At 43.6% G+C, this 26,521-nt stretch overlaps 1 protein-coding gene across 1 annotated transcript in view; it reads right to left on the bottom strand.

Moving 5' to 3' along the window:
- LOC145406742 (uncharacterized) overlaps positions 1-26,521 on the bottom strand; it is a 121,770-nt gene that overhangs the window by 36,593 nt on the left and 58,656 nt on the right. Inside the window, exon 5 of the mRNA XM_080277839.1 lies at positions 12,250-12,468. Coding sequence (XP_080133965.1) covers positions 12,250-12,468 — 219 coding nt within the window. The remainder of the gene's footprint in view (positions 1-12,249; positions 12,469-26,521) is intronic.

Raw genomic sequence — 26,521 nt, forward strand, 5'->3', positions numbered from 1 at the left:
ATATAAAAGATACTGCCTAGACCTGATCATCACTGGATGTGTGCCTCCCGGCCATATTGTTAAGTGTATTGGTCTCGGGTGCTCAACTCATCTCGGCCTATTATCATCACAACCATCTTGTTTTGGTACAGTGTGCAGTAATATTACAGTACCCCAGTTTAATATACAGTACAAGTGTGTGTTGACAAGGTGTTAGGCCGGCATGGAAGCTTCCATGACCAGTCATGCCACACAAGACATCCACGTGGACCTCACCTTTGCCGCCAGGGTGGTTACTGCCCCTGGCAAAAGGGTGAGGACGATCTCTGTCGGCAGTGATGAAGGTGGGGCTCCTGAAAAGAGGATTTGGCCTTCCTCCCCATACAGGGGTGTTGCCAGCAAAGCAAGGAGCCTTGTTTACATTGCAAAGTCGGCTGAAAACAAACCTGTTTTTTTAAATCGCTGCAGGCTGTCAGATGCCATCAACAAGTCTCCACTAGGCAAGTACTATACTGAGGGGTCACTTGGGTTTTGGGTAAAGGGTCTGCCATTGGATTTTGTGCATCTGCAGATGATGTGACCAAAATGACTGTACCCCTGAGTCCCTCACCCAGCTGGGGGACTGATCTGTCAGGTACTGGTTGGCTCGCTCGCTATCCAGTGGTGAGTTTTCCTATGGGAAAATTGGGCCTGTTGTTCCTGATGTCTCAAACTTTTATGTCACTTTTGTTGCCTCAGCAACTGTTCCTCTCAGCTAGTGGGGGCCACCTGCCTCATGGTCCACCCTCATGGTGGTGAGATCATGGTGGTGGCCAGAGTGGTGCGGCTCAAATTCGGTGGCCTCATGCCAGAGCAGGTTATATTTAGTCGCTTGTATTATTCTGGAATGATGTACACTTTTCCATTCTGAGTTGCTACATGTGCCATCACTTCAGGCATGGCACAGTCTCCTACAAGAGCAAAGTTAGATGCTCTAGGTGTGGCAGATATATATACAGTATAACAATGAACTTAGGTCAATTTTTGATCATTATTGTCCTGAGGTGGTAAAAACAATCACTGTACGTGATAATTCTCCGAGGTATGGTCCATCCATTAACTCTTTGCATTGACAAAGTAGAAAGGTACAACGTGAGTGGCGCTTGAAACTGACTGAATTAACTCATTTGCATTATGTTTGTGGAAGAAGAGCAGTTGTTTACACTATAAAAGGCCAAAAGGCAAGGTATTATCAAAATAAAAGTTGATTCATGTGGTGGTAAAAAAAAAAAAAAAAAAAAAACTGTCTGCAGTTGTGAACCGTTTGGCTGGTCAGAGGAATGTAACTGTTAAACCAACTTCTTCTTCTTCTTCTTCTTCTTTTTTTTTTTTTTTTTTTTTTTACGTCTGACTCTGGGCAAAAGCTTCAGGGCCTAATTTTTGGGGGGCGGTGACCTATCCCAAGGCCCAGTAGTCCTCCTACATCTCCACATGTCACCACTTCGGCACTAACACCCACCATCCATACTGAATACATGCTAGGGCTGTCTCATACAGGACTGGTGTACTGGTATTAGCGGGAGTATTTTTTACGACATTGCGGCGGGTCATCTGGTAGATCAGGAAAGTCTGCTTTTTAGGAAATTCAAATCCTTAAACTGTTCCTGCCCCAGCCAGAATTCGATCCTGGGTCATTTAGGACTGCAGGCCACCTCTCTACCGATTCAGCCACCGCCTCCCCCAGTTGGCTTCTGATTTTGCTTCATTTTTTGCAACTATAATATCTTGCATAAGAAATGATTTAGACAACAGTTCTTCTAGTGAAGTGTACTCAGTTGACTTCCAACCACAGCACACTGGGTGTCATTTGCTTTCAACATTTCATCCACTGGATGTAAATAAAGTCAAATGTTACATTAGAGAACTTAGCAATAAATTCTGCCCACTTGATCCGTGTAACTTGTCACAATTGCCTGATGTGTATGAGCATGCAGCAGACTTTATCTGCAACATAATAAACAGATGCTTCTTAGAAAGAAATTTTGTGCAGTGTGAGAAATGTGCCTTGCTTAGGCCCTTGATCAAGAAACCAGGCCTTCATGTCGTGAGCATGACTAATTATCGTCTCGTCTCTAACCTGTCTTTCTTTTCCAAGATTAATGAGCGGGCCATGTTTGATCAACTCTTACCACTACTGAAACATAACAGAGTTGTTCCTGTTGGTCAATCAGCATACAGAAAATACTATTCAAGGATGCATAGCAACTTGGCAGCAAACACCTGTAGTGGGATGTCCTCTCTCCTAGTTCTGGTGGATCTGTCTGCAGCTTCTGATACAGTAAACCATAACCTATTGTTGGATGATCTGTATTTTTATGGTGTTTGTGACAGTGCTCTTTTGCTCCTTAAGTCGTATCTGTCGAACAGATCTCAGTGAGTGGTTGTTGATTACGCAAGCTCTGATTCTGCTCCCCATCTGTTCGGAGTCCATCAAGGATCAGTTTTGGGTCCAATTCTATGTATGATCTACACGAATAATTTATCGTCTTTACTTGATGCTCATGATGTGTCCTATCATTTTTATGCTGACGACACTCGGCTGTATATTATGATGTCAGATATTAACAATACCAAGACTAAGCTTGAATCTCTAATGTCTGATATTAAGATCTGGATGGCTAGGAGGAAACTTCAGCTGAATGATGGTAAAACTGAGATCATCACCAGAAGATGAAACAGAAGGGGTGATGACACTGATAATGTCCTGGCTTTGTGTGTGTCACAGCTTAATCCAGGCAGTTCTGTTTGGAATCAGGGTGTTTATTTAAATTCAGAGTTAAATTACAAAGAACATATTAATCAAGTTGTCAGAGGGTGTAACTTGCATATCAGAAATCCGTACTGTGAGAAAATTCCTGAATAGATGTTGCCTCTTAATACAGATCCTTGCAGTGGTCATGTCCTTTTGCTAATTATTTTAATTCACTGTGGATTGGTCTTCCAAATAATATACAGTACTAGTACTAACAAAAGTTCAGTGTGTGTTCAGCAGGGCAGCAAGTCTTATCTTTGGTCTCCCCGAGAAACTCGACTACCCCATTCCTGAATGAGCTGCACTGGTTACCAGTAAAGGCTAGAATTGAATTTAAACTGTGTCTTACTACATTCAAGGTTCTTAAGTTTGGTGAACCGGAGTATCTTGATGAACTGTCACGCTCAGGTGTGATGCTACGTAGTGAAGATAATTCCTTGCATCTTGACGAGCCTGAAGCCATTTGCCAGTCATCTTTCTCTGATGGTTCTTTTGTGTATACAGCCCCAAAATTATACAACAGATTGCCACTGTCCATGTGACAACTCTCTTCTGCTGAATCCTTTAAGAGACAGCTGAAAGCTTTTCTTTTTTCAAAATGCTACAACCTAGAGAGAGGTACTATGATGGATGATTATATGGTTCAATTATTGCCACTTTCATATTTTTTTATTGATGAAGTTTGTATTTTATATGAGAGATGGCATTATTCTTGTAACTGTAAAAATAATATATATGTATGTCGAGCGCTAGTGAATTCCTTATGGAAGAACTGGCGCGTTTGGGAAACAAAAGACCAGATTCTTCTTCTTATTATAATCATTATTATTATTATTATTATTCCCTGTCTCACTGTAGGAACTACAAAACAGACAAGGGGATCCCTAGTCCCCTCACTGCACCCCTTTCAGTCACCTTTTATGACATGCAGGGAACATGGTGGCAGAATTCTTCCTAACACAACCTGGCGGCACAGTGGTAGTACCATCCCATAGTGCAACCAGACTGTGTCACCCCCTGCCAGAGAGGAAGGTGGAATGGAAATGTTTAAGAGTGCTGTGGTGCAGCATGCGGAAGAGGTGTGTGGTGTGAGACAAGTGGGTGGTGGTGTAAGAAAGGGAAGTCAATGGTGGTGCGAGGAAGTAAGTATGGCTGTGGCTGGGAAAAGACGATGAAGTGTGACTGCAGAGGAAGGATGAGGTGTCATATGTGAGGTATAAGAAAAAGTGGAATAGGGCGAGAAGGACTGTGCGTGATGTTAAAGTGGCAGCAGATGAGAGGTGGGGTAGGCAGTTGACTGAGAATTTTCAACAGAATAAGAAAATGTTTGGAAGGAGGTGAAAAGGGGTGCAAAAGGGAGAGTCTGAGGTGGAAGAGCAAGTAAAATCAGAGGATGGAAGGATATTAATTGAGATGGATGCAGTAAGGAAGAGATGGGCAGAGCATTTTGACAGACTGTTAAATGAAGAGGAGGAAAAGGTGGCTGAGACTGTGGCTGATGGAAGAGTGCAAGGAATAAATGTGTTGGGAGAGGAAAGGGAGGCTAAGATTGTGGCAGATGGAAGAGTGCAAGGAATAAATGTGTTGGGAGAGTTGAATTATTCTTTGATCATGATGGAGGAAGTGCAGGAGGCAGTATTGGAGATGAAAGCAGGGAAGCCTGAAAGGTATGGATGGGTGTGCTGTGGAATGCCTGAAAGGGGTGGAGTGACTATTGTTGAGTGGTTAGTAAGATGGCTGAATGTGTGTTTTGTGAGAGGTATGGTGCCAGTTGACTGGGAAAGTGCTCGTGTGGTTCCATTGTATAAAGGTAAGGGTGATAAGTATGAGTGTACTTGCTTTAGGGGTATAAGTCTGCTGGGTGTTGTAGGTAAGGTGTATGGCAGTGTTAATTAAGAGAGTTAGAGAGGGTACAGAGGGAGTGATTGGTGATGAGTAGTGTGGCTTTAGGAGAGGGAGGGGATGCATGCATGAGGTGTTTGCCATGAGACAGGTGTGTGAAAAGTATTTGGCGGAAGGTAAGTATGTGTTTTAGGGGTTCGTGGATTTAGAGAAAGCGTATGACAGAATTTATAGGGAGGCTTTGTGGACTGTTTTGAGATTGTATGGACTTGATGGCAGGTTGCTAAAATGAAGGAAAAGTTTTTATGTAAAGAGTCGAGCATGTGTAAGAGTGGGAAATACTGTGAGTGATTGGTTTCCTGTGAGAATGGGGCTGTGGCAGGGATGTATGTTGTCACCTTGGTTGTTTAATATTTATATGGATGGTGTTGTAAGGGAGATAAATGCGAAAGTATTAGGTGGAGGTTTGAGTCTGGTGAATGCTGTTGGTAGAGACTGGAATCTGAATCAGCTGCTGTTTGCAGATGATACTGCACTGGTGGCTGATTCAGAGGACAGACTGAGACAGTTGGTAGAGGAGTTTGGAAGGGTGTGTGAAAGAAGGAAAGTGAGAGTAAATGAGAATAAGAGCAAAGTGATGAAGTGTACAAGGTTGGTAGATGGTAGGAGGAATACAGTTTTGAATGGTGAGTTGCTTGAGGAGGCAGAGTGTTTTACGTATTTAGGGTCACATGTTGCTGTCAATGGAAGAATAGACATAGAAGTGAAGTTTAGAATGAATGAAGTAGGAAAAGTGCTGGGAGGAATGAAAAAAGTGTTTAGATGTCGTTCACTTAAAATGGCTGTAAAGAGAAGGCTGTATGAGGGTGTAGTGGTACCGACTGCATTATATGGGGATGAAACATGGAATATAGGGGTTGCAGAGATGAAAAGTTTGAATGAAAAGGAGATGAGGTGTCTCAGGAGTATGTATGGAATGAAGCACATGGATCGAGTGAAAAATGATGAAGTGCAAACGAGAACTGGAGATAAGCGGGAGATGGCTGATCGAGTTGAGCAAGGAGTGTTCTGATGGTCTGGGCATATGGAGAGAATGGATGATGAATGATTGGTGAAAAAGATAACTGGATCAGATGTGAGAGGTGTAAGGCTGACAGGAGGCCCATGTATACTGTAGGATGGACGGACAGTGTGAAGAGAGCGTTGGATGCGAGAGGCATGTCTGCTGTGCAAGGAAGAATGGTTACGCATGATAGGGATGACTGGAGAGAAACTGTGAATGAATAAATGGTGACGCAGCCCCGGGGGAATATTCTCCCACGTTTGGTTTGATCAGATGATCAGGTCAGGTGCAGGTAAGGGGATGGGTCCATCATGATGTGGCAGGGGTAAACCAGCTCTGATGTTAGGCCCTGTTGTGGATGTTGCCAATTGCATTGTACAGTTGACCCTCGTGCGGTGTGGTTCATTCATTCATTCATCATCCAATCCTACGTTGCCCTATGAGGAGCATAGGAACCCAGGGCTAGGCAAGTTGGTCCTGACATTTTAAGATGAGAGTGACCAGCCTCACTCATCCTGAGTGGCATTACATGAGCAATCAACCCCAACCATCCCTTGGATATAAAGCTTACGGGCTCAATCCAACTGGCATGCTATAATTACCCACTAAACCACCAGGTGCTAAAATTTGGTTATATGGTTACCACCCAGCATAGTAAATGGTTTCCTGGTGTATGGGAAACCATCTGGCTTGTCACTCAGTGTAGGGTCACCCACAGGCAGAAGAAAGAGGAAAGTATGAAGGAAAGAAAGACAGAAGAGGGAGTGTAAAGTCACCCATAGGCAGAAGGACGAGGAAAGAATGAAGGAAAGAAAGACGGAAGAGGATGGAAGGAAAAAAGGATGGAGGAGAGGAAAGAGCAGACACCTGACAGCAGTACTACATCGAGTGAGTGGATGGTGAGTGCCCCAACCTACCACATGGTGCAGTGAGGATCTGTCCCTTCTCCCCTTGGGGCTACGATATGAATAAATGTGTGTATTTGGATGAGTAAACTGAGAGTGTTTCATCCTGTTTCAGCTACCTCCCTTTCTTTGGGGGAAGCAGCCTAGGTATATAGATAGACAGATACATTATCATCATTAGATACTACCCATGCAAGCCCCCATTGGGTGGTCTGTGCTCCAGTGACCCATACTGCTTTTTCTGCGGTGGTGCCCATCCAGTTGTCTCCCACACTTGCCCAATTTATCAGCAGTCACCTGCCACACAAGACGCTACCAAAGCCAACCCTTCGACCCTGTCTGATGTCAACACCTGTCTGTGTCCCCTCAATTTAACTGGATACACCCCTCCCAACTCTATCCCCTTGACAGCACCCAATGTTTCCAGCCAGATTTCCCGGTCCGTTCAGGAGGGCCTTACCTATACAACAGTGGTCAGCAACCGTTTTTCAGTTATGGATGACCTTGCTCGAACATCAGGAGGAGAGTCTGCTGCTGAGCCCAGCAGGGTGGAATGCACGATTGCTGTGTCCTCCCACCCAACCTCTCAATCAGCAGTACTGCTCCATCCTGCCTGCTCTCAAGCCCCATTGTCAGCCGTCCCACCCAACACAGACCTCTTCTCTCCATGCTGCACAAGACCCCTCAGGTCTCTCCATCCTGCCTAACATCTTGCCTGGTATGTCAGCCAATTCTACATTACTAATGGTTGCAACTCCTGCCCCTGTTTCAACCAAGCCACACACTGTCCCCCCTAGCTTTCCTAAGATGGCTTCTGGACTTGACGATTCTCTTGCTCCACCACATTGGCCCGTACCAAGAGCAACTTCCCTGGCTTTCTCATGTGCCAACCTCTAAGATGTCCATTCCTCAGAGTCCTTTGTGGACCTCCTACTAACAACCCAGTCCATGTGCAGAAACAGGCAGTCCTTTATTGACGTATGTGTCAGCCTCTTGCCTCGTCTCCTCTTCCTCCTCTTGTTCCAGTTATGGCTCCTCCGCCTCTTCACAGATTCCTCCCTCAGAATGCCAGGTCTCTTCAGAAAACTTCCAATTTCAAACAAACGATAGTGGAACTCATCCCAGATGCTGCTGGTCTCTGTGAGACTTGGCTGTCCCCACATCTTCGTCTGTCATTTTGGGGTTTCATCATCTACTGGGCTGATCGTTAGCATGTCAGGGGTGGTCTAGCAGTTGCGGTCAAGGGGGATGTGCCCAGCTCTGTTCTGCCTCTAACTCAGCTCTCTCAGGGAGTGATGGAAGTTCTTATCATCCACCTTTCCCTCATGACAGGTTGAATCACAGCGGCAGTTTGCTACAACCCATGTAAGAACACTGGCCTATAAGAACTTCAGGCCTATCAAGACCAGCTTCCTTCATCCTACCTCCTCCTGGGTGACTTTAATGCCAAACACACTTACTGGGATTCTTTCCTGCTGCAGGGATCTGGTTACAGGCTGGGATCTTCTTCTCTTCCAGTTTGGAGAGTGGTCACTTTTCCCTACACACCATGCTGGGGTTACAGACCCTTACAGACCTGCATACAGGCCTGCCTTCCACACCTGATCTTTATGTGGGAGACTTTGTTTTTGGTGGTTCGGCCATTTGGACTGGTCCATATTTGGGGTCCTACTATATTCCAGATATCCTGGTTGTCCTTGGTCTTTCCACACCCTGCCCTGCCAAGCTCCGTCCACAGTGGATCCTCACATGAGGCTGCTGGTCCTCTTTTATAGCGGCCCTTGGTGACACTGGGGCTCTGCCAGGAGAACCCTTGGATGACTGTGTGGCGGCTTTTACTTCCACTGCAGTCATGATGGGTGAGGCCACCTCCTACAAGTCCTCAGCAGATCCCCAAGGCACTAATACGATTCCTTGGTGGTCGGGGGACTGCACTTGGGTCATCTGGGCTAGGTGGTCTTCCTGGAATGCCTGGCAGTGTCCCTGCCCTTGCCACGGAGACCTTCATCGCCATAGGGATGCGGAATGCAAGAGAACTCTTAACCGGGCTTGCCATGCTGCATGGTCTGATTTCTGCTCAATCCTTTCCTCCTCCAGCTCACCAACCCCAGACTTGATCCTTTATTTGGGCAATTAAGAGTCGCCCTACCACCCACTTGTATCTCCTGGTAAAGAAGAGTAGCCTTCTGGTAGGCTTCCAGATAAAGCTTCCTTCTTGGCCCCCTTTTTGAGTCCCACTTTGTACCCCTGCTCCAATTCCAGGCCTCCAGTGGTTACTCAGTCACGCAGGCAGGCATCTCCCCTACCTTCTGCAGGCTTAGCCTCTTTCTTTACTCAGGCAGAGCTTTCCTTCACTTCAGTTCATATCCCCCCTCCATCAGGTCTCTCTCCTTGACTTATTTAATGACAGCTGGGCATCAGGGGACTTCCCTTCCTGCTGGAAAACCTCTCACCTCCTCCCCTTCCTTAGAATGAGGAGGGACCCTTCTTCTCCAGCTTCATACAGGCCAATAGTGTTGCTGTCCAATGTCAAGAAGGTGCTTGAGAGGAGGGTGTGCCACCAACATTCCTGGTGGATAGAGGATGACTGCCGCCTGTCTAAGGTCTGGTGTGGTTTCCACCCTGAGAGGGAGGCATCTGATGTCCTCAACAGTTTGACCATCATATCCACCAGGCATACTGACTCCCATCAGCAGATACTCCTGGCAGTCTTTGTGGACCTCCATGGGACCTTTGATTCTGTCTCCCATGATGAGTTACTTACAACTTGTGTCATCTGTGTCACAGAATCCACACTTGCCTTGATAAGCAGCTTTATGGAGAAGCAATCCTTCAGTGTCTCCCTTGGGGTACTTATTCCCCACCCCCCAGTCAGACAGGGAGTACCACAAGGCTCAGTTCTCAGTCCCCTTCTTTTTAATGTGTTAATGTCTGACCTCCCTCACCCTCCTGAAAGATCTGTCCTAGTTTACGATGACAATGTTTCCATCCTATGCAGTGCTGCCTAATTATGGAAAGCCCAAACTCTTCTGCCACCTGGGTTACAGACTGGTGATTAATAATTAATGCACACAAGAGTGCTCTCATGTGCTTCAACCATCTGGGGCTCCCTTCTAGGCTGATGGTTCCGTTTGCCACAGAGCCTCTCACCCAACGGACCTGGCACAAGATTCTGGGCCTTCATCTGGACAGCTCCCATCTCACCTGAGCCCCCCCACACTGACCATTTTTGGTTGGCATGCCTTAGGTGCCTGGACATCATGAAGTATGTAGCAAGAGCAGTAGTAGTAGTAGTTGTTCCCTAGGCAGTCTGTTCACAGCGGTGCTGACTGAAGCACTCTCCTCAGCCTGTATCTGGCATACATCCACAGCAAGATTTTGTGTGGTTCCTCCCTTTATGGATCAGCTGTCCAGACCCATTTAAAAATGTTGGATGTCATCCAGAACACTGCATTCCACATTGCCCTTGGTGCCTTCAACTCCACCCCAGTTGTTGCACTTCACACGGAGTCTGGGGTGATGCCCCTCTCCATCTATTGCATGGAGTAGGACTGCTGGCTGCTCCATCACATTACTACTCTTTCCTTCAGCCACCCACTCTCCTCCCTCTACTGACTCCCCACAGTCCTTCGCCAGCCCCCAGACTGGCCACAAGTGTGGTTACCAATCATTCTTCCCAGCATTCAGGGTTGCCATACCCTGTCTCTTGACCTTCCCAGGCTTGCCCCAGTGGCCCATCTCCCCCATCCCCCTCTGGATGGACTTGTCTCCATTTTTCTCCCTGTCTACTGGTGCCGTTCCTGCAGTCTGCGGATGCAGCCGTGGCTCGGCAACTCTTCTTTAGCATGGACTCCCCTTTTCAAAAGGATTCCTTTAGAATTTACACAGATGGGTCCCACTTTCCTCCATTTTCCTTTGCCTCGGCAGCCTACTTTGAGGACCTTTCCTTTAGCCAAACTTGGTTTTTCAATGGGTGGCATGATGTCCGGACTGCAGAAATCCTGGCCATTCTCTAGACCACTGAGTGTGTGTGGACCTTCCTCCACCCTCAATCTGTGGTTTTATATACTGACACACAGTCTTCACCCTCCTCCTTTCAGACTGTCCTGTGACTCATATCAGACATGTCCATGCTATTTTGGCACACCTCCTTGTTTCTCCTCCTTGGCATTTTTGCCTTCAATGGATTCCTTTGCATGAAGGCATCCATGGCAATAAAACTGCAGATGCAACGGCAAGGCAGGCACTGATCAACATACTGGTATATGTGGCACCTGATACCACCACATCCCCTAACCTTGCATGCAGTGCTAGCATGCTGTATTGGAATTCAAGTCCAACCAACCTCCCTGCATCCCACCTGGGGCGTTTTTGTTCTGACTCCGCTGCACACCCTTGTGCTCGCCATCCCTGTCGTGACACTGATGTTGCCATCACCAGGTTACGATCAGGCCACACAGCCTCGCAAGTCACCTGTACCATCTGAGTATGACAGAGCACCCTTTGAAGAAACCACAGAACACTTCGTGCTATGGTGCCCTAGGTTCCACTCCCTTCACACACTTTTGAGAGATCATCTAGCAGCTTAGGGAGCTTTTAACTTGTCTTTTCACACCCTTCTAGAAGAGAGTAGCAAGGACCTTTGGTTACAGCAACGTGTCATGCAGCACATGTCTGACTTCTTCCATAAATCTGGTCAGCTCTCCTGCATATAACGTGAGGCCATAATCAGTCTGCATTGGAAGGGCGTTAAGCCATTGCTTTGGCTGTGTTCCTCAAACCCACTAGATGAAGAAGATGAAGGACACCATATGTAAGTAAATCCTCCCACAATTTTTCCTATTCACCTTGTCATTCACCTTTTCCAAATTCCAAATTCACCAAAGAGAATGAATGTGGATTTGTGGAAGAGTAAATTGGGAGTGTGTCGTCCTGTCTTGGCTACCTCCCATATATCCCTTCTCAAATGCTTTGCTACTATTTGTTTGCCTGCAAATATATGATCACACATCCCTTACCACTCCTAAAACCACTCTAGTCATCGCTCATCATAATTCTGATGCAGTACATGGTTTAACTTCTCCAAAATTATTTTTCTTGCAACACTCATCATACTTATCACATGAAAATCTTGCACATATTTCAATCAGCTTTCTTCCACTCTACATGTAAAACTTTACTTACTCAAATTTTCTGACATATTTCCATCCTCCATTCTAGCACCACCACATTTAATCATCTCTCCACATACCTTATCAACACCTGATGCCTTCCCATTCTTCAACGTCTTCACAGCATTCCTCACTTCTGACAAAGTCACGTTCTCAGGCACCACAGTCCTTCTCAGTGCACTAACAAAACCAATCATGTTTACCACAGCTCTGCTTTCATCATTTCCATTCATCAACCTTTCAAAATATTCTTTCTTTGTTTACGTTGTGCCATGTGACAATATAAGACAATAAAGACTGGGAATATAAGTACTACCTTGTGTGGATGGGAATTACTAAAGAACTGAAACAACAAGGTAAAACTGATTAGTTTGAGGTTAAAGCTGTACAGACAATGATACAAAGACACTGTTCTACCCTCACAGTAAACAACAATTTACGTGAGTATAATTCTTAACCAAAATACACACAGCACTACAAAACAAAATGCAGAGTTACCTTCCTGAGGCCCTTGTCAGTGATTCTCCAGCACTTTGAAACATTGAGGGCCTGAAGACCTCGGCAGTTGGAGGCCAAGTGGTAGAGGTTCATGTCTGACACAAACTCAAAATGACGGAGGCTGACATCCTGCAGCCCTGGGAACTTCATGAAGAACTGTTCTATCACCTCCATATCAAGATCCCAGCATCCAGATATGTCAATACGCTTCAGCTCTACCTGAAAGCACAGTATCACTATTTGTAAAAATCAACTTCTGAAACAGTAAGCCTCCACTGACCCTTTTGCTACCATCACCCACCCACTTGAGGTACTGCTGCCTCCTCCTTCCTTATTTTTATACTTTTATTTCTGTATCTGCCCTTCTCTCTCCCTACTTTTTCCTTTCTTTACTGTCACATTTTATTACTCTTCTTTCCACTTCAAATGGCTTTACACTGGGTGACAAGTTATATGGATTCTTGTAACCCAGGAAACCATTTACATTGTTGGATGGTAACCATCTAATGAGATCACTGTGTGAAGTGGAGCCTACTATGATGCTCCTGTTAAACACGTGGAGAGTCATGTGGCATCCACTCAGGAACCAAACCTCCAAACTTTTCTCTGCACCTTGATGCAAAATGGCACTGTTAAGTGCATAGGAACATCAGTTCACTTCATGAAATGGCCTTGCAGGGGTAGTTTGCCTGTGGTTGGTGGGTCTTCCAAGCCAGACTGGGGTTGATGAACAACTACAATGATATACAGTGCTTTTAATTTTACAGAGGCGATTTCATCACACAAAAAAAAAAAGGATACCAGTAATTTTCCACATGCAATTTATTCAGTTTATGAAGGACAAGTGTCATGGGGTTACTTGTAACTCCAGCAAGAAGGGAAAAAAAAAATGTTATCTGTTTCCAGGGGGTTAAACATGACTCATTTTACTAAGTTGCTGCTGCTGCTGTTGTTGCTGTTATAGTTGTCATTGTACTACCCCACTCTGTCTGACTGGGCAGACCCATCAACCACAGGCAAACAGTCACCCCTGCTGGAACATCCCTTGCAGTGAACCAATGTTCCCAAGTGGTTGACAGCACCTCACCATGGCGAGGCACAGGGATCTGTGTGATGGTTTGGTTCCTGGGTCGATGCTGCATTTAATCTCTTCATCCAGTTAACTGTGATACCATAGCAGGTTCCACTTAACTCCATTATCTGGCTACATGGTTATCATCCAGCACTGTAAATGGAATCCTGAGGTGCAAGAAGCCATCTGACTTGTCACCCAATATAAGCCACATAATATGGAGAAAAGAGTAATAAACTGTGACAGGAAAGCTGGGAGAAACAGAAAGAAAGGAGAACAGACACAGAAAATGAATGATAAACATGAAGGAAGAAGAAGACAGCACCATATCTTGTGAGTGGATGATGGGTACCCCACCTACCACCATTGTACAGTAGTAAAATACTAATACAGTACATTACTGAGCTGCAGTAAAGTGTAAATCTCTGGTTGCAAAACTACTGTATTTTAATACGAAACATGGCAAATACTGGTTGTAGGTGGTGGTCACCAACATCCACTCACTTGATGCAGCGCTGGCTACTTCTTCCTTCACCTTTATTATTCTTTTTCTGTGTCTGCCCTCTTCTCTTGCTGCTTCTCCCTTCTTTCCTGCCACTTATTTTTTTTAGATGGCTTCACACTGAGTGACAAGCCTAATGGTTTCCTGCAAGCCAGGAAACCATTTACAGTGCTGGATGGTAACCATATAACTAATCCATACATGTTCCCTACATATCAACAAGTGGGTTGGTGGAGGGTAAGTGCTCCTTCCCATAAAACAACTACCTCAAAGTCAAATGGCCACCCCTTACGGGATTAAGGCGTCTGGCTATTGATCTACAGAAGGACAAATACTTGTACATGGGGTGTAAAACACTATATAACACATGAAAGCTGTTGCACCAACTGAAAGTGAGGAGAATATCTCCTTATAAAACAAAAGTCCTCCAATCCGACCACCAATAATCTGAATATCCCAATACTGTACCGTACTTCAAATTTCTCAGGGCAATTTTTTTTTTTTTTTCTTTTTCTGGGCTTTATCTATGGATTTATCTGGCTTGGACTTGCCCTTGGTCTTGGATGTACAGTACCTGCCTGCAACTATTCATCTACACTTCTAAGCATTTCTGGTAAATAAAACAATAACCCATATCATTTTAAGCATTTATTTAATGATCATGTATATATTTCTAATGTTTTCAGTGGTCCCTCCCAATAGTCCAAAACAAAACACTAGTCTGAATGACCCTCGGTCCCCTGTGATTCGGATCACAGGACATTTGCTGTATAATTAACTATCTTGTATATGGCATAAAGATACCAAGGGGGTGCTGGAACAGCAGTTGACATACTGATGGATAGTGACATAAGAACCTCCCCAACACCCCAAAGGGGGTGATCTAACCCCCCTTTAAAACCCTATACCTGTGCTATACAACTGTCCATGGAAAAAATATCCATAAACTGCATTAATAAGCATGATTAACTGTCACTGTATTGTACAAGGGGGTCCCGAGGTTACAAGTACAGTACACCCTCGTTATGCTGGACTAACTGTGGGAAATGCAAGTTTGTTAAAGCTGATAGTTAGTTATATCTGAGGGTCACCTCTCCCCCCCCCCACAGGTGGGATTTCAATACTCTAGCAGGGTACTAAAAAAGTAAATACAGTACAGTACAGTATACACATACATACAGGGGGCATTCAAAATGTTTTGGCAACAAGGTAATAAAAGCAAAATTAATAGAGATACACATTTACTGAAGTTCACACTCCTTTCACATACTCTCCTCTAAGGTTTACACACTTCTGGAGCTATGTCATCCACTTAACAAAGCACTCCAAGTACTCAGAAACAGGTATACTCTTCAGTTCTGAATTTATCCTCCTGGCAAGGTCCTGTTCCCTTAGAAAATGGATCCCAGCAAGTTTTTCTGACAACTTAGGGAATAGTCAAAAGTCACATGGTGCTAGGTCAAATGGATCACTCAAAGAACCACTCACCATTACCTTACAAAATGTACCTTCATGCAGGCTTCTAATAATATTTACAAACTTTTCTGGTATACCGTAGAATCTCATAATTTTCAACACAGCTCCATGTAAAACACTATCAAACGCCTTTTCAAAATCAACAAAACACATACTAAGTGGCATTTTCATCTCATTAACTTGTTGCATTAGATGCCTTCCAATAAAAATTTGATCATTACAGCCTCGACCCTTCCTAAATCCCACTTGTTCTTCTCTTAAAATTTTGTCAATTACTGGCTCTGTTCTGCTCAACAAGATTTTGGAAAAGACTTTTGCAACTACAAGTGTCAAAGTTACCCCCCTCCAATTTCCATACAAACTTAACCCGCGGCGTCCCGTCGACGTACTTCCATGTCCTCACGTTATGTCACTGCCAATCCCGTTGACGTACTTCAACGTCCTGCAATTGCAAGGTTCATAATTTCCACAATTTTCAAAATTCGCGCGAGATTTTCGATTCGCCCACCTACCCAAGCCTCCCCTACCTGCCCCCAGGCGGGCAGCGTCCCAGACCCCGCGTGACCTGTGCTCGCCCTTGTCTCGATCACTCACCTGTTAGCAGTGACCCAGGTCAGACATGGCGCGTAAAGGTCTCTCAGACGACGAAATACAATCCGCCCTGGATGCCTTCACTGGAGATAGTGATTCTCCACTTGATGATGATGTGGTGGATCGAGATTATGTGCAGCCTGAGGAGGAAATAACAAGCAGTGATGAGGAGGTCCCTTCGCCCCGGAAAAAGCGGTATGTCACGTATCGTAAGGCAAGGGAAGGCCAGCCTGCACCCAAAACACCTGCATGGACCTCTCTCCATCCCCTAGAGAGAGATTCTGATGAGGACGAGGATGAGGACGATGACGATGACGGCGGCTTAGGACGTGATGTTGCCTCGTGGTTGGGGAAGGAAAAAATCTCACCCCGAGGATCAGAAGATGGGGCGAGAAGGCAAATAAAGTATGGCCTAGTGTTTTGTCTGGGGAAGGCGAAAGTGGTGTGGTGGGAGTGCGGGGTGAAAGGGAAGTGGTGTGAGGGAGGCAGCACGAGCACGTGGTGCACGTAGGCCTAGGGGAGAGGAGGTGGAGCCACTCCCCAGCACGTCTTTCGCCATACAATATTCCCAAACTTCCTCCACACAGCCCCAGGATGTGGGGAAAGGAAGGAAAGGGAAGGGAAAGGGTAAAGGAAAAGGGAGAGGGAAGAGAAGTGCCAGTGATGAAAGGCGCCGCTCTCCACCTCCCCCACCACCACCAATGTTGCGTTGTGCCTTCAGCCATGTTTCAGAGAGTACCATAACTTCCTACACTACTGAAACTGTGTGGGATGGCGATATGATGCTCAGTATAATGGTAAGGCCAGTCAGTATGTGCCAAGTCTTATATAAACTTGAAACGGGTGTAATGTTTGCAGGAAAGTAATGTATAAGTTGAGAAATAGTGTAAGTTGAACGAAGTGATATGAAAACTACACCCACTGTATAAATCTGCGAAAATATGATGCTCAGTATAACACTCTGGTCAGTAAATATGTGATAGCAAGAATATAAAGTGGAAACGGGTGTAATGTTAGCATGAATAAAACGTATAAGTTGAAAAATAGTGTAAGTTGTAATAATTGATGTCATGAGTACACCCACTGTGTAAATCTGCGAAAATATGACGCTCAGTATAACACTCTGGTCAGCAAATATGTGATAGCAAGAATATAAAGTGGAAACGGGTGTAATGTTAGCATGAATAAAACGTATAAGTTGAACAATAGTGTAAGTTGTAATAATTGATGTCACGAGTACACCCACATTCTGGTCAGTAAGTATGTGATAGGAATTATATAAAGTGGAATTTGTTGTAATGTTAGTAGTAAGGTATTTTATAAGTTGAATACTAGTGTAAGATGAAACAAATGATATCGTGATAACACTCCCTGTGTAAGTACGCGCTAATATGACGCTCAGTTGCATCGTAAGTTCTGAAATTATGTGATATCAATTATATCAAGTGTAAACATGTGCAATGTTAGTGGAGAATTATTATATAAGTACAAAAATAGGTTGTAAGTTGAAATAGTAGTCATAGCGACTTCACCGTGTGTATTATTATGCGCTATTATTACCTATTACGCTATATATTTACGTAAGGCCTGAAATTATCTCAAAACAGTTCTATAAAGTTGAAAAGTGTATAATGTTATTAGAAAAGTATTATGTAAGTAGAAAAAACACAATACGAGTTGAAACAACAGTCACAGCGAGTTCACTCACTACGTAAATAAGCGCTAGCATTACGCTAAATATTATCAAAAGCCCTGTGAATACGTAAAAACAGTTTAATAAAATGTAAAATGGTATAATGTTATTGTAGAAGTATTATGTAAGTAAAAAAAATGATATGTATCATGATTTTCGAATGTTAGCGATTCATCGTGACCAAGTTGCCCGATTTTGCTCGTTTCGCACGATGGTACAATGCTTATTTCTGCTCTATTTTTGTATAAAATCCAATATACTCTTTTATCGCATGTTTTTATGTTTGTAATAAATACATATCTACTTACTTTCATTGGTTTCCCAGACTTATAATACCATAGAAAACGTTAGAGGCTCAGACCGCCTACGGAGAACACGGGGCCAGGTGGGACCAAGGCATACCTGTTTAAGGTAATTATGGACCCCGGGGAACAATTTCTTTGTCACTGACCATTGTTTCTGACCAAAAGCGAAAGTTTTAGCAAAAAAAAAAAAAAAAAAAAAAAAAAAAAAAAAGGGTCGAAAAATGGTCGGGATTGGGGGGTACCAGTGGTGAAAAAGTGGTCGGGACGGGGCGGGTTAAATCTCCCTTTTTTGGTATTTTTATAATCACTTCATTTTTCCACTCTTCTGGAATTCCACCATTATCCCAAGCCACATTAAAAAGTTTCAAAAGTGCATTCATCAACTCATCGTTTTCCACTTTAAGCATTTCAGGAAATATTCCATCCTCTCCTGGGGCCTTAAAATTCTTTAACTCCTTTATAGATTTTGCTACCTCTTCCAAAGTTATATCCCATTTCTAACTGCAAATCTCTCTCGGCTGGCAAAATGTCCTATTCAGCTGGGATTGGTCTGTTTAGAATAGATTCAAAATGCTCCTTCCATCTTTCTTGTATATCCAAAGCTTTAGCCATCAAGTTACCATTTCTACCTTGTACAAGTATTTCCTTCCTTCTCTTTTCAGTCCCAGTTAACTCCTTTATGGCCTGATACGCTGCTCTTGTGTTCTGACCGTCATTTTTACTTAACGTAATTTCTGTCTCTTTTTCCTTTTCATCACATAGCCTCCTCTTATCACGTCAATGAGTCTTTTTACTTCAGAATGTATACTCCAGTATTTTGCTCGAAGTACTTCAACTAGCTGGCCATCAGCATATGGATATCTATCTATATATGGATCTATCTATCTATCTATATCTATCTATCTATCTATATATATCTACATATATGTATATATGTACACAAACACCTATCTATCTGTCTATCTATCTACTGCCAGACGCCTTAACCCCTTAAACGCGGCCGTGTACAGTCGATCCCCCCCGAGTGGCGGGGTTGTATCGCGGTCTGAGTACCTGTAGGAAAATATTCGCCAAAAATCAGAGATTAACCCTAGAACATTATACTTGGTATGGCAGATAGTACTTACATTCAGCTTTCTCCAGAGACAGGTGTTGAGCCTTCGTGGACTACCCAAGGACTTGTGGAGACTTGCAAATTTGGGTAACCAAATCTTCACTTTCACACCTCCAGCAACCCGGTTTCCCCTCTACCACAGCCTCATTCTGTCACAGTAAACTTTATACTACAACGTAAAGGTAGTTAGGAATCCGTATTTGTACAATAAGCACTGAAAATAAGGCTAAAATCAACGAAGCGTACGGCCGACATGCACTGTGGCGGCGGTCTTCCCGTCACTCAACAAACATTTCCATTTTCACAGCTAAAAACATATATACTACATTATTTTCAATCATATTACTTCCCAAAAGATCACCACGGCGCGCTTTTTATTCTGCCTTACGCCCGCCACTTTATTCTCGTTCCTGTCGGCCGCTTGCACTGACTGGGAAGAGCTAGAACTCGCCACAATGTCACTTTGAAAGCCTGCAGTAAACTGACGCTAAACAGGGGCAAACCGTGAGAAAAAAAGCTAGTGTTACAACTGGGGAAACAAGCCTTTCCTAGTAGCATAAACTGCTTGTGAGAGGAGATCGCAGATTTACAGTTCTGAGCGCTCAGAGCGCTGCCATGTATCACAGCCAGGCTGGCCGGGCCGTGGTGGGGGGGGGATGGGGGGAAAACACGATATTTGGCAACAACTGAGGTCAGTAGTACAAAGGTAAAGTATGCTAGTTGTAGCTAGAGGGTGGTGGTACTGATAGACAATACCAGCTGGAGCCTGCTTGCCCGCGGTTATTCAAAATTTACTAGAATCGCAAATGCGACGATCCGCCGTTATGTCCTTTTGGCCGAGTGTCGCAAATGAGACGATCCGCATTTAAGGGGTTAATCCCTTATACGGGGTGGCCACAAACAAATCGCGTCCACGTCACCCTGTCTCCCGCCATTTCACTTCCCTGCTCCCAATTCACCCCCCCCCCCTCTCTCATATACCTCTTCATTCCACATCTCCATCTCATTCTTGGCCTTCCCCTCTCTCCCCCTCCACATCACTCACATATACTCTCATTGTCAGTCTCTCACTCTCCATTCTCTCCACATGGCCAAACCACCTCAGTGTGTTTCTCCTAATGCTTCCCATCACATCCACATCCACACCACAATGATCCCTCACATCCTCATTTGTCAGTCTCTCTCCATGTGACTCCACAGGTTCCTCTCAAATAACTCATTTCCACTGCTCTCACTTTTGATTTGTGTCCCTCCAACAACGTCCAAGCTTCACTTCCATACGTCAGAGTTTGTATTGCAATACTGTCATATAATAACTTTTTCACTTCCATGCTCACTTCCCTGTTTCTTATCACTGCCTTCAAGGAACCAGCAACCTTTTCCTTGTTGTACCCTTTCAAGCACTTCACCCTGCAAACTTCCATCTTTACTCATCACACTACCCAAGTACTTAAATGTACTCACATTTTCCATTTCCTCATCATCCAACCTCACTGTACATTCGCTGACTTCATCTCTCTCGAAGACCATAACTTTACTCTTCCCTCCATTCACCTTTAAATTCTGTTTCTTACACACTCTCCCAAACTCATCCACCAAGCCTTGCAGCTCCTCTTTGTCTTCACTTAACAACACAATATCATCTGCAAACAACAGTACAGGGTGTTTCCAAACACTCCCCTCTCTCACTAGGGCTGCTCCATCATCCACTGCCCTACCTTGTATCTCTTTTATAACCCCATCCATGTACAGATTGAACAACCATGGAGACATGACACATCCCTGTTTCAACCCAACCTTAAAACAGAAAAACTCACTCAGTTCACTATCTACACGCACTGCAGCCTTAGCACCTTTATACATACTCTTCACAGCATTCAACAACTTCCCGTCTACTCCATATATTCTTAATACTTTCCACAATCCTTGCCTATCTACCCTGTCATATGCTTTCTCCAAATCCATGAAGGCCACATACAACTTCTTTCCCTTCTCTAGAAACTTTTCCACTAAAGATCTAAGAATGAATATCCGATCTACACAACCTCTTCCCTTCCTAAAGCCTCCCTCTTCTTCTCCAACTAATTCCTCTGTTATTTCCCTAACTCTGTCAGTGAGTATCCTACCATATACTTTTCTATTACACTAAGAAGACAAATGCCCCTATGATTACCACACACTTCTTTTTCCCCCTTTCCCTTTGTACAAGGAAATAATTATATTACAGTATAAATATATATATATATATATATATATATAGATAGATAGATAGATAGATAGACAGTAGCAGCCGTGGCTCAGTGGGTTAGAGCGCTCCGCTCTAACCGAAGGGTTGGAGGATCGAATCCACCCAAGGGTCATTGGTAGAAATCAGGAAGGGCATCCGGTCATAAAATGCTACACGCTCCAAACCAAAGTCCTCTACCCAGGGGCAACGCCTTAGCCCTTATCCAAAAAAGGGGTACCTGGCGTAAAACTCACTTTAGAGATAGACAGATAGATAGATAGATATCCTTACGTATCAAGTGTGGTTGGTGGAGGATTAATGCCCCTCCCTGTAAAACAATTAACTCTAAGCTCTTGGCCACCCCGTTTGGGATACATGGCATCTGGCAATGAATGAATGAATGAATATAATTATTTCGGTGACATTTCAAGGAAATCCAACCTCATCATCAGACAAACTACAATACGTAACATGAATTACAAAAATGAAGTATCACCAAAACCTCATTCACAAATTAATAAAAACCAATAAAATATATACAAATTAAATAAAAAAATGTAAAAGAAAAAAAAAAAATCATTCACAAAATTACTAAAAATCTAACCTAAACACGTCCACACCGTGGCAACTACACAAAGCAACTAATCCGTAGAAGAAAGTCTGTGGAAAAGTAAACTTGATTGAGCTGTATGAGACTGCTGAATCGAATCCATGAATCAGTGGGTAAATAATTTAATGGAAGACTCATAGGTATTCAGTGAAGGCTTTAAGTCATGTATAAACAATGATTCCGCTATTCTAAGACTAGTTTTATCATTATTTGTCATTAAAATCTCAAAATCATCCAGATCAAATGTATGACCCGAAACAAATGAATGTTCCCTAATTTCCGAGAAGGGAGGGTTTGAGAGTGGTAAAGCGGTTCTATATGACAGGCCTTTGTGTTCGAACATCCTAATTTTCAGGTTTCGAATAGAACTCCCAATATATCCTGCATTACAGTAGGAACAATTAAACTTGTACACAATGTTAGAGCATAAAGCTTTGGGGATTTTATCCTTATACCTAAAAAAGGATCCAATAATATATGAATTTTTAAAGATGAACCTAAATGAGACCTGTGGATAAACTGTATTAAGCAGTTTATTTAATTCCTTTCCGATGTGAAAACTGCTGCGCCCATAATAAGGGAAGCTAATATGAAGTACTTGTTTGGGAACTAAAGACACAGGCTTTGTGCAACTAAATAATTTATCCAGGAACTTGTGTAAGGTACTTTCAAAAAGATGCAAAGGATATCCATTATTCAAGAAATATGTTCTAAGCCTAGTAATTTCTAAATGGAACAAATTCCAATCCGAGGAAAGGTTATAACACCTGAATAACAAAGTCTTAATGGAGTTGAATTTAAAGACCCTGGGTACAAAAGACAAAAAATTAAGACCAAGTCCTGTAAAGGTACTCTTCCTATAAACAGAGGTGCTGAAACTGGAGTCATTTCTATGAACTAAAACATCAAGGAAAGGAAGCCTTCTATTTTCCTCTGTTTCTACAGTGAATTCAATATTCAGGTGCTTATCATTAATGTAATTCAAAAAATCATTTACATGATCAGACTGCCTAAATAACAAAAAACCGTCGTCAACATATCTACGGTACAGCAATGGTTTAAAATGAGCAGGGCAATCTTTAAGCCATGACACCTCATGGTGACAAAGAAATACATTAGCCAAGGTAGGACCCAAAGGAGAACCCATTTCAACCCCATCAACTTGTTTATAATAGTTATTGTTAAACCAAAAAATGCAATCTTTGACTGCAAATTCGAGAAGAGATTTAAAATGTTTCTTGGTAAAATTTAGGAACTCATCACGGCTTACAAAAGAGTTATCTGTACATATCTGTAGTGTCTCATTAAGGGGAATATTGGTAAACAAACATTTTATATCAAAACTGGCCTTATAAATCGGATGGGAGTAGCATAACTTCCTAAGTTCTTGTGCAAAGGCTGTCAAATTAAGAACTGTATATTCATTACTAGTGAGAGGGCTAAGTATAGGTACAAAGAATTTTGCAAGGTTGTAGTTAAATGTACCAATAGCTGAAAGAATCTGTCTGATAGGACAAGAAGGTTTATGTATTTTAGGTAGTCCATACAAAATACCAGGCACTGATCCAGATGCAAACAAGTAGTCATATGTATCTGAAGTTATAGCCTTATCTTTTAAGGTCCTTAAGAGTCTGTTAAGTTTGTCTTCCAATTTCAGAATGTATGGGAATGGATCAATATCTAACTTAAAAAATTTAGAAGTATCAGATAAAATACTGTGAACCTTTTCAACGTATGTACTCTTATCCAAAATTACTACCCCTCTTCCCTTATCAGGTTTAGTAATGATGCTACTGTCCTGTTTCAGAGTTTTTAATACATTGAATTTTTGCCTACAGTACTGCATAGAGACATTGAAAAATTATTGACATTCTTAAATGAATCATGAGCAATTTTGCATACCTTATCAGCAATTCCTTTAAAATTAACTAGTTTAATTGAGGGACTGTATAGAGGCAACTTGGATATAGTATTAATAAGTTTCTCAAATGCCATAAAATGATTAACAAATTTGGGTTTAGCAACTGCAAGACCAAAATCCAAACCAAACATCAACGCATCCTCTTCAAGTTTGCTAAGCTTTCTACTGGACAAATTCGTAATAACATCATTAGCATTTAGAGAAGAACATTTAGGGACTCCTAATCTGTGAAGTTTTTTACTGTGTGTTAATATTGTCATCTTAAGTCTGTTTTTAGTGTTGCAATTAATTTTTGCAATGAGTACTTTAAAATCTAGCCAAGATACTTTAGTTCTGAATTCCGTTAAACAATGAAAATAATCCTTTTTCAGACTACTTGCATGTTGAGTTTTATTCTTAATTTCAAAAGCCAGCAACTTAAAGACGATGGATCTATGCAAACGACTGCCATGAAAATGCTTTAAGCTTGTTTTAAACTGTAAGAATTTGGGAAAAACTTCATATTCCTTACAAGTGATTAAAAAGACCAAATCCTGAGCTGCCTTGTGTGATGTCCAGTACAGACATTCCAATCGACGATATATGGAGAGTACTGGTCGGCCATAACGAGTCTGTAGAATGTTAACAACTGAGGATCCAGTAGGGAACCTGATGGCATATATAAAACTGAAGACCAAGGGCAAGGAGACGATGGACTGGGGCCATGTTACACAATTTATTTCAGTGACGTTTCGAGGAAATCCAACCTCATCATCAGAAACTAAAATACGTAACATGAATTACAAAAATGAAGTATCACCAAAACCTCATTCACAAATTAATAAAAACCAATAAAATATATACAAATTAAATAAAAAAATGAAAAAAAAAAAAAAAATCATTCACAAAATTACTGAAAATCTAACCTAAACACGTCCACACCGTGGCAACTACACAAAGCAACTAATCCGTAGAAGAAAGTCTGTGGAAAAGTAAACTTGATTGAGCTGTATGAGACTGCTGAATCGAATCCATGAATCAGTGGGTAAATAATTTAATGGAAGACTCATAGGTATTCAGTGAAGGCTTTAAGTCATGTATAAACAATGATTCCGCTATTCTAAGACTAGTTTTATCATTATTTATTAAAATCTCAAAATCATCCAGATCAAATGTATGACCCGAAACAAATGAATGTTCCCTAATTTCCGAGAAGGAGCACAAGTTCCTGGATAAATTATTTAGTTGCACAAAGCCTGTGTCTTTAATTCCCAAACAAGTACTTCATATTAGCTTCCCTTATTATGAGCACAGCAGTTTTCACATCAGAAAGGAATTAAATAAACTGCTTAATACAGTTTATCCACAGGTCTTGTTATGCTGAGTGTTTTTAGGTCGACTCCTTGCCCTAAAAACACTAGCGACTGAGCGGGGTCCTCTTTCCGGACCAGAAGTAAAGCACCAACAAAGGAACAGGACATAAAAACTAGGCAGTATACCTTAACACATCTATTACCTTAATTCTAAAATCGTTACAATATGATACAGAGTAAAATGCCCGCGACCGGACCTTCCGCCCCGCCACCCCCCACACCACCACCGGGCCACCACCACCCCACCACCCGAGGAGGAGATAACGGTCAGGTTAGTGACCCGGGACAAGAGGGTCATCCAACCACCACTGACCTGTGCCCCTTCTTCCCGCAACAACCTCAACACCAGGTGAGCCTAGACCCGCAACAAATTACACGGCGGGTTAACCATCGACAGCAGTGGGGTGGGACTGATACGTCAGTCCCTCGTAGTCTTGTGGTGACGACCACAACTTCACCCCAACGGGACAGGAGGTCCCTAGGTTAGCCACGGGGTGTTTACACCTACTGCCACCGCGAGCCACGAGGAAGTCCCTTCCTCTGCCGCAGTAACCCAGGTGAGCCACGAGGGGCTTGTATCCTCTGCCACAGTGAGCCACGAGGGCGTAATACCCTCTGCCACAATCAGGACAGGAGGTCCTTTGACAAGGGAAGAGAGCCCTCTATAACAAATAGGGCAGGAGGCCCAATAGTGGATTGTACGGGGCTCACGCCCCTAGCCACTCTAAGGGTAAGAGACCCTCACACACCGCCACAAGTGGGTCCCAGGATCGATCAACCTGGTGCCACGGCAATTGTAAAGACAAGAGAAAGAGTCGCCTCTGTGCTACTCTCCATAAGTGTAAGAGAGACCACGGCCTCCGAGTGTCCTCTAGAGCCAGCTAACTCCTGCAGGAGTAGCCGGACACCACCCGGGGGAGTTACCCCTAAAGTGTCACCTGAGCAGAGGCCTGGTCCCAGTCGGGACCTACCTCCCACCCCCGGGAAATTCTTGTCTTCCCCAGGTACCAGCGGGAGACGAGGCCGCAGCCCACACCTGACGGCACGTCCCCCGGTAGACTTCCGCAGTCCTCGGACCCCTAGGCGAGCCCGGCAACCCGTCAACGCCGACCTCCCCCTGCCGCAGACCCTACGACGTCAGGCCCGCCTGCTACACCTGTTTGGCCCCAGTCCCTAGGGCCAACACCGACAGGCCTCCCTTCATAGTGACCAGAGGAGGGCCTACAACAGGTCGAGACCCCAGGCAAGAGGGTCTCCCTGCACCATGACCAGAGGAAGACCTACAACAGGTCGAGACCCCAGGCAAGAGGGTCTCCCTGCACCGTGACCAGAGGAGGGCCTACAACAGGTCGAGACCCCAGGCAAGAGGGTCTCCCTGCACCGTGACCAGAGTGAGGACCTACACCTTC

The sequence above is a fragment of the Coenobita brevimanus genome, chromosome 71 (genome assembly GCF_032717465.1).
Source record: "Coenobita brevimanus isolate Jiangsu-jjx chromosome 71, ASM3271746v2, whole genome shotgun sequence".
In the NCBI taxonomy this organism is placed as follows: domain Eukaryota; kingdom Metazoa; phylum Arthropoda; class Malacostraca; order Decapoda; family Coenobitidae; genus Coenobita; species Coenobita brevimanus.